This window comes from Lagopus leucura, unplaced genomic scaffold (assembly GCF_019238085.1).
Source record: "Lagopus leucura isolate 7727_CA_CO unplaced genomic scaffold, USGS_WTPT01 Super-Scaffold_100014, whole genome shotgun sequence".
Lineage (NCBI taxonomy): Eukaryota > Metazoa > Chordata > Aves > Galliformes > Phasianidae > Lagopus > Lagopus leucura.
This window is the reverse complement of record NW_024962268.1, coordinates 9,943,450-9,953,247: the sequence shown is the minus strand read 5'-3', so window position 1 is coordinate 9,953,247 and position 9,798 is coordinate 9,943,450. Positions and strand designations below refer to the sequence as shown.

Here is a 9,798-nt window from a genome sequence, read left to right as displayed (position 1 = left end):
CACACTATTCTTTCCCCAGTGGTATTTGGTTGGTCCTAACAACCTCCTTCGTAATCAGAAGTGGAGAAGCCTCCTGGGTAATAGCAGCAATATTTAGATAAGAATTCTGAGGCAAGAGAAGGCGGGTGTCTTTGCTGGCCTTTAGGACAAGACAAGCTTGTGAAATGTTTAATCAAAGACTCTTGCCATAGCTCTTGAACTAAACAGCTGCCTATTTAGATTTCCTTCAGTTTGGGGGATCAAAGCACTAAAGGGATGCCTAATAACGCAGTACCATATAATCTTTGTTTCAAGAAAACAACAGTGAGCAACTGCATTTTTGTAACCGAGGAACATTAAATATTAAAAGAAAGATGTGTCAATCTGTCAGTGCAAAGTACAGTTTTGAATAGAATGTGCTTTAGCCCTGTCTATCCCACTAGGATTTGTGTTTCATTGTACTTCTCTGGCTTGAAGAAGTCACAAACTTGAAATGTAGAAGAATGTGAATATAGAATAGTAGAATGTGAGAAATAAAGACTCAAAGTTTGTTAAAACTTCCTTTTATTTTGAGATTACTGTTTTAATCTTAAAATGCTAATTTTGATAGCACACAGCTTTGGAATCAGCATCTTTACAAAATGTAGAGAATCCCCATCAATTTGTGTTTCTTTAATTCTGAAATGTAAATCACACAGAAAATCTTATTCTTTCTTCCATTTTTCAATGGAGGGTTTAACAGTGAAGTGCTGCAACAAGATTGCATGTTATAAGGATTCCATTCACAAAATAGATTTATGGCACATTAAATACTTAGTATTCCCATAGAAATGAAAAGTATAATGAGAATGCCTATATAAATACACTGTGCAGCATTTATTATGTGCAAAGAAACGTCTTTGCCATTGTTCATTTATACGCCAGCTTACAAGAGCATCATTAGCACAAATTAATGAGTTTTTACTATATACTTATCTTGTAACAAGCTGAGATATATTTCAGCTGATGTGTTTGAGGCCAATGCAATGAGTTAACTTTCAGCGTCTGGGTTGGTGAGGAATTTTTCAAGCTGTTCTGCAGGGTTGGATCTCTTCTGGCTTGGGATTGCAGGTAGGACAAGGCTTGGTTTCAGAGGCTCTCCTGATAGATTAGGCAAGAAAGAATATAGCAAATGATTGTGAGAATGTCCCCTTTTCTGAGATCTGGAGGGTGGCACTGGTGGGAGAACAACTGCTCCAGTCCTTAGGGAATTTAAAGGCAGGGATATAAACTTCTTAGCACCCTGAGGTGGTAGATGAGCTATAGAAAAGAAAAGAAAAAAAAAAAAAAAAAAAGAAAAAAAAGAAAAAGAAAAGAAAAAAAGAGAACGAGAGCAGAGAAAGTGAGAAGTGGGACATTTTTACAAATAGTAGGTTTGCTTTTTCTTGTGTATATACTTAGACCTGCTTGTCTTGTGTATACTTAGACCCTGCTTTTGAAAGAAGTGATAAAAATGGATTAAAAATGCCTACGGCATTTCAGGTCTAATCGTCAGCTGTAAAAAAGAATTCTAATATCAGGAGATTTACTTATAAATAAGACCAAAAAAGTTCTACTGTTTACTTTTGATTAACATGGAATTCACTGTTTGAAGGATATTTGTTGTGTTCAGAGAGATGAGATATCTTTTCTTCAGAAAACAGGCTGCATGAAACAGAACTCTTTTATGGTAATATATTAGTTTTAACGAAGCTTTTGTGGGAGAATGCTTTATTTTTTTCAAGAGAAATTGCAGAAAAAAATTGTAGGGGGATGAAATGGACACTTGGGACGCTGTGTGGGTTTCTTAGGTACAGTCAGCCATGAATGTAGGACCAAATAAATATATGCTCTGCATGTCACAGGCCACAAAAGCAGCTAGTATCCTCAGCACACTTAAGACTCATACTGAAACATGAGAGCCACAGCTATTGTGTGTTTTGTGTATTACAGGAGTCATGGAAGAAGATGTGGATAAAGCATGTGTAACTTTCAACTTGCAATCAGCACTCTAACAGTGCTGTGCTTTGAACTTAACACAGTTTTATGCCTTCCCTAAATTCATGTCCTCAAGCTGCTTCATTCAGGCAACTTCTTATTTCACAAGTTCTTAAAAGGAGAATTCAAGACCTTAATAACAGACCTATTTTTCTCTACATTTGACTTTATTTTATTCTCAAGCATTTAATTTAAACATTCATTGCACCTTTGTTTTTCATTCTGACCATGTAATGAGTTTCCAACAGGAGTTAATACCATCCCTATTTTGGCTACAGTTTCTTCCTTGCTATTCTTCACATTAATATTTTCCTGATCACTGTCTCAATCCATCAGCATTTTCCTTCCATCTTCATCTGTCATACAGAGGTTATTAATGTTTGCATCTGAGATGTTCTATTTTTTGTTTCATCCTAATAGTCATAGCAGCTTCCAGGAAGTTACGGTGTTTATCTTTTTTGGTGACTTCATCCTTTGAAATAAGCCACAAATGTTTCCTAGCAGTCAGGTACTCACAGCCATTCTGTGATTGGTATCCACTTGTGTCCTGATTCTTAACATGCAGAAAGAATTTCATTATTAAGCAAAAAATGACTTTTTCAGCCTTCTTCAAAAAGATAATTTTCCTGGTGCAAGTAGAAGGAGATTCTACAGAAGTTTCGTAATAATCTTGTGTAATTCCAGAGAAACTTCTGAAGTTAATAGTGATTTAAAATGTTTTAAAAGAGGTTTAAATGAACAAATTTTTATTAGAAATTACAGTCCACATCATCAATTGGTGTGAAATGGGTAACTACTGCAGTCAGTGCACCTATGGTAAGATGGACCTTACAAGTTAATTTTGATCTTAAAATTCTTCCTAAGCAAATTAAACCTTTAATACACTTGATGAACTTACAGACAGAATAATGGATGGAGTGTCTTATGTGCTGTAAATTCAAAAGACAAGAAAACAGGACATAAGAGATTACAGATAAGCTGATGTAACTTTCCTACCTAAAAAATTTCCATGCTAGATGTTTCTCAGAAGTAAGTCTTTGAACATATGATGTCAAACTTCTCACTGCTCATCAAGAAACGTTATAAAGATTCACTGGGACACTGGCACAGAGGATGCAGGAGAAGCGAGAAATTATGTAATTTTAACAAGGAAGAAACACTGACTTTGCCACAAATTTTCAGAATAAGAAAAAGATGCATCCTTTCGACCTGTTGAAAAAGGCTCTTGAGGTGAGAACAGGTTTACAAAGTAAAATTGCCTGGATAAATTGGAAAAATGACAAGAAATTCAGGTAATGAAATTCAGCAAAGGAATATGCAAAATACTTTAGATAGGACATTTAAGACAAATAAATGGAAAAAAAAAAAAAAAAAGAATCCTAAACCACCAAATCAGCAGGAAAAATGGAAATAATTAGCTAGGTAAGTAGCAGTAGCACAGCTAACAGGATGCAGTCTGTGCTCAAGTAAAAAAAATACACTGCGATATTTCAAACAGAAACTCTGAACCTTCCACGCCTCAGTAAAGAGGAAGCACAAAAGTCTTGTCATGCAAGCACTTCTGTATCTGTAGATTTATCAAGTATATAGTTAAGAAATCAGAAATTTACCTCATTGAAGATATGTCTTCAGTGGGCACTGGAAAAATTTTGCATCTACCAATTTTTGTGCTGTACACCTAGGTCACCCTGAAAGTAATGCCTCCTATTTATTTCCATATAAACTACAATGGATATAAACAGCACGATAATGCCATTTGATAGAGCATGTTTTTAGCTTCAAAACACTCATTTTCAACATAGTAACTACCATTAGCTATGCATTTTCACTTGAGATGAAAAGGAGCCTGCATGGAATGCTTGTAAAATAGATACCAGTGGAGATGCCACTGTTTCACAACTGCTGCAATCTCATCGTTGCTAGGACAATGCTGCACATGCAGCTGTTTTTCATTGGCCTGAAAAGATGGAGCTCAGAAGGCACCAAATCTGGACTATAGAGTGGGTGTGGTAGGGCAGTTCAACCAAGACTGGAAATGTGATCCACAGTCTTTACACTCGTATGGGGCCTGGCATTATCATCTTGCAAAGAAAGGTTGTCTTCTTTGGCTTGATTCTGAAAGTTCAAGCCTTCAGCTCAGTCAACTTCATGATGTAGCAATCAGAGTTGGTGTTTGTCTGAGTTTTCCAGGAAATCCAGAAGGCCCAGCCCTTTCCTAGCCCAAAAGGCAAGGCACATCTCTTTACATGCTGAGGCCTGTGTCTTTCTTTTCAATGGGGTATTCATATCTTCTCACTCCTTCGACTGCTATCTTCAGTCTGGCTTGTAGTGGTGACACCACACCTCATCACTGGTAATGATGAGATCTAGGAACCTTCAACCTTGTATTTGTTCAATACGTACTGGCAAACTTGCATGCAGTGTTCTTTGTATTCCTGTGTAAGTATTGTCTGACCCACCACATGCAAATGTTGTGATATTCTACCACTGCCACCATCATTTCCAATGCACTGAAGCAGATATTCAGCTCCACATACAGTTCCCCAATTGTAATCTGCTGCTTTGTGTGGAGGAGCTGATCAAGATGGCTGTCAGGAATGTGGCCTTTCACACTGCTGTTGTCACTGCTGAAATGCACAGCCCACCACCTCACTGTGCTCACATCCACTGTTTGGACTCCATAAATGTTGAGCAAATGTCAATGAATGTCAGTGGCTGCCATTTTTTTCTGCATAGAGGAATTCAAGGGCACTTCCATGTCAGATGCCATTCCGCTGCCATCACTCACTTGGCAACAGAATGGAATGCTGGTGAGAAAGTTCCACTGCTACTGCCACAACACCAACATCTGCCTTTGGTGTTGAGGGCCAACATAGTAAGATAGGAATTACTTTTGGAGCATTCCTTGTACACTGTAAAAGACTAAAGTTCTTACCATCTTCCCTTGTACCGTGTGCCTTATGATCATGTCAATATTTCTTATTTATTTATCAAGACTCATCAGGTATTTAATTGTGGCAAAGCAGAATCTTCACCGAGAGGATTTAATAATTTGGAAGATATTTTTCCATTTCAGACTATTTTCAGTACAGTTCAAATTTTGATTCCTTGGCAGGCAACATTGTATGTGACTTGCCTGGATCTTGGCAGTTTAATTTAATTCACTGACCATATTCAAGGTTCATTCATGTTCAGAAGTTCAGAAAATGGCTTAGTTCCCCTTTATTAGAGAAAAAACAAAAAAGCTTTGCTTTAGTTTATATTGAATTTGCATGAGTCAGAGGTAAACACAAGATGCAAGACCATATGCTGTGTGACACACGGTAGAGTACTTTGTATTCATTGACGTTTTGGCATGAAAGCCAAATGCATAGTGAGAGGATCAGTTGTTTCCCTATGTTCAAGTATTCAATGTTTACATCTGTGTGAAAAATCTCTGGAAAGCTTTATGAACTTGATAAGCCCGTAATGGTAGGGTTAAGTAGGGTGAAAGCTTTATCTTAATTTTACCCCTATGCACTGGGTAGCCATCACAAACCCATCTTCCTTCAATGAAGGGAAAACCAGCATCTAAACATCCATACTGCCCACCTCGTTCTACATACTACACTCAGGACCTTTGGCTTAGGATGTGCTATAGGAATTTCAGGACTAGGTTCACTGATGATTTTGAAATAGTACATATTATGAGAAGTATTATTATTTGTACTGAAACACAGGCTACTGAACCCAGCACTGGAGTCCCTGAGATACAGAACCATTTAGTTGAGTCACCACACTTCCTGAAGTTATATAGAGCAAAAGCACTGGTAATTATTTGTGTTCAGAAGGCAGTCAGCTACCCAGGAATGAATGATACTAAAAGAGCGACTAATTCAGAAAGCCTTTTTCACATGGAAGACACTCTGGACCAGCTGTTGCAAATTGCAGAGACCAGAATAGCACTGTCAGGAAGGCACTGCTGAAGGATTATATGCTATCCAGAAGAAGGGATGCTCTTTGACTCTTTCCCTTTACAAACAGTGAAACATGGTGACCCTCTGTAGGGAGAAAAATGCTTCATGGAATGCTTTGCTGTTAACTTGGGAAAGAAGAAATTCCAAATAATGAAATATAAAAGTAAAAGCAGCTACTAATCCTCAGATAACATTGTTAAATGACCTGCACAAATAGATCTTCCTTTTTTTTTCTTTTGTTTTTTTTTGCTCAACAAGTAATAACCTCACAATGGTTTCAGACCTTTCTTGCCACATGAAGAAGTGAGAGAAACAGAGAGTTCTTTTGAAATATTTCTGTATTTGCTTGGAAAATGGTTCTGGCATGGTGTGAGCAATGTGTAACTGCTTTTAAATGTGTTGTTCAGGGTCCTAGGGAGGGGTGTGTGATGAGGTAGGAAGGATGTTTGGGTGCAAAGTAAGAGATGTCAGTTCATGACAAGGCTACTCAGAAAGATACTTGAAATAACTCTTCGGCCCTGAGAACATCTGCAGTATAGGAGCTTATGGCTTAAAGTCACTGAAATCCACTGCTAATATTGTCCTACTAACTTAAATTTTAAGATGTATTTACTTAAAGGTTAAAACATCTCTTTTTTTTCATTGTCCTTCCTTTTCTAGGAGATGTTTCTTCTTTTTATTTATTTTTGACAAGTTTCAGTTCTCTTTCTAATTTTTGCTTGCTTTATCTTTTCAGTTCCCTGGTTGTTTTTTTGTTTGTTTTTTTTTTTTCCTCTCCACTGGTTTTGTTGCATGCTTTTAGCACACATCTACTGCAATGAAACTAGTAGAAAAACACAAATGTTTGTACTCAAACTTCATTGCTGGAGCCATTTGCCTGAATAATGTCTGTGACTGGAAAAGTAATATTTTTAGGACTGGACGGAGGGTGACTAAAATTTTGGCTCTGACATAGAAATTTGGAAAGCTCCAGGATCAAATAGGTTGTTTATGTTAACAAAGAAGAAACTTAATCTATTTGAAAATAGAATCATAGAATCATGAAATCAGAGAATGGTTTGGGTTGGAAGGGACATTTAGGGTCACCTAGTTCCAACCCCCCTGCTATAGGCAGGGACACTTCCCTCTAAATCAGGTTGGTTAAAGCCCCATCCAGCTTGGCTTTGAATGCTTCCAGGGAGGGGGCATTGACAGCCTTGCTGGGCAACCTGTTCCATTGTCTTACCATCCTCTCAGTAGAATTTCTTCCTAATATCTAGTCTGAATCTACCCTCTTCCAATTTAAACCCTTTTCCCCTTGTCCTGTCTCTATATGCTCTTACAGAAAATCCCTCCCCAGCTTTCCTATAGGTCCCCCTAATCCTAATCCATAGTACTGGAAGGCAGCTGTAAGGTCTCCTTGGAGTCTTCTCTTCTCCAGGCTCAAGAATCCCAGCTCTCTCAGCTTGTTCTCACAGGGGAAGTGCTCCAGCACCCTGATAATCTTCATGGCCCTCCTCTGGACCTGCTCCAACAGCTCAGTGTCCTTTTTGTATTGCGGGGCTATGTAACTGGATGCAGCACTCCAGGTGAGGTCTCATGAGAGCAGAATAGATGGGCCGAATCACCTCCCTCAACCTTCTGGTCATGTTTCTCCTGATGCAACCCAGGATAAGGTTGCCTTCTGCGCTGCAAGCTCACACTGCTGCTCATGATGAATCTTTCATCAATCACCACTCCCAAATCCTTCTCCTCAGAGCTGCTCTCAAGCCATACTCTGCCCAGCCTGTGTCAGTACTTGAGATTGCCCTGATCTGGATGTGGGACCTTACAGCTTGCCTTGTTGAACTTCATGAGCTTGGCAGGGGGGCCCATCTCTCCAACCTGTCCAGGTTCCTTTGGATGGCATCCTTTCCCTCCCGTGTGTCAACTGCACCACTCAGCTTGATGTCATCTGCAAACTTGCTGAGAGTGCACCCAATCCCACTGTCCAAGTTGAAAGCAAAGGTGTTAAATAACACCAGTACCAACTTTGATCCCTCAGGAATACAACTCATCACCCATTCCACTTGGACACTGAGCCATTGACAACAACTCTCTGAATGTGACCATCCAGCCAATTCCTTATCCAGAAAGTGGTCCATCCATCAAATCCATTTTTCTCCAATTTGGCAACAAGAATGTCATATGGGACAATGTGAAATGCTTTGCACAAATCCAGGCACAACTTAAATAACTTTTCTTTTATTATCTTGAATTGTTGTTTGGGCAATAGTGACACTTGTATAAATGTACTTTGTTAGTTCACTATGTGATGATTATTAACTCTAATAAGCAAATCTTATTCGCAGACCATGTTTTCTGGCACGAGACTATAACTAAAATCCCAGTTGTTTGTGTGAGTTTCTACAAAAATACCAGTGATTCCAAAACATTTTTGTTTTTTAGAATTTTGCTTACAACAATATTTTGAGTAGAAGACAGAGAATGTCAGTAGAAAGCTTGAAAACAGAAAGAAAGCTTGGAGCTCAAGTTTCTGAAGCAGTTGAAAGATTTTCTTTCTACCAACGAGGCAGAAATACCACCTCAGTATTCCACAGCCTTTCTCATTTACTGTGCAGCAGCATGGGAGGATTCTGTATTTCCTGTACACAATCTGATGTTCTCTGTAAAGTTACCTCTGCTGTTTCATTTTTAGTAATGTTGTCATAATGCAGTATTGCTTCATAAGCTCAGATCACGAGAGGGAAAGGATTTTATATTTAGCTCTGAAGACTAAATGCTTTAGAATCTGGCTAATCTACAGAATGACAAATAGTAAACTACAAATCCTTATTCAAAATACACTGAGGGATTTGAACACAAGAAAGTGAGGACGTGGAGTAGTGTTTGCATGCAAAGGACATCCCAGTCCCTGGCTAGGTCCAGACTGAGACGCTCACTGAGTCTTGACACTCTGCGTGGGCTGTGAGAGCGGGGTGAGGCATTCCTTGGCCTTTGGGTAGGAGCTGGCTTCTAACTGTATTAGGAATGAGGAGCTGGCTGACACTGCAGAGGAAAAAAGGCTGCTGCTCTCTCTACTCATTTTTTTTTTCCAGTCTTTTTCTCTCCAGTGTTACAGAAGCTTTCCTGAAACCACAGTTTTTAGAATGAGAGAACTGAATGATTCCCACTCTCAAGTAAGAACTAGTCTAATGTTCAGGACAGAGTGGGATCTGTCTTGGAAATTAAGAAGGAACTTCTATTTTGGAAACTTGATTGTCTTGATCTAATCCTCTTCTCTCAAACTTTCAATAGCAAAAGGACACAAGTGCCCATTATGATATTTTTCACACTATCTGTAGAAGGGTCACTGCTTATTTTGGCTTCTGTCTCACATGGCTAACCTTCCTATGGTGTGCGTTTATTAGGGTGTTGTCATCCATCTCTAGTGACTCTTCGCATATTGCAAATCACCTCGTTACATCATGTCCTTCCCTGGTTAAATGCTACCATAGACCAACAGGCAAATGCAACCTTTTCTGATAGTGAAAAATCCCACATTTATGAGATTTCCAGTCTCCTCTGCTCTGGAAAGCAAATGTAGCACCAAACTCTCCTTTCTGTTGGTACAGATCACTTCTATTAGATGAGAACTACAAAATGAAGAGGAGAAAAGAATTGTGATCAACAGTATAAAGTCCATCTGGAAGTGAGCCAGTCAATAGTGAAATAGCCTTGGAGCTGATACAGGGGCCAGTACCGCATAAGATCTTCATTAATGGCTTGGACAATGACACAGAGTGCATCCTCAGCATGTTTGCGAGCAATAAAAAGCCCTGAGGAATGGCTGATACAGCAGGTGGAAGTGCTGCCATTCAGAGAGCCT

General features: G+C 39.0%; 1 protein-coding gene across 1 annotated transcript in view; it reads right to left on the bottom strand.

Annotated features, from left to right (window-relative positions):
• Positions 1-904: 904 nt before the first annotated feature.
• ANKRD55 (ankyrin repeat domain 55) overlaps positions 905-9,798 on the bottom strand; it is a 50,997-nt gene continuing 42,103 nt past the window's right edge. The window contains exon 11 of the mRNA XM_042875304.1: positions 905-1,278. Within this exon, the coding sequence (XP_042731238.1) occupies positions 1,010-1,278 (269 nt within the window). The 3' untranslated portion in view covers positions 905-1,009. The remainder of the gene's footprint in view (positions 1,279-9,798) is intronic.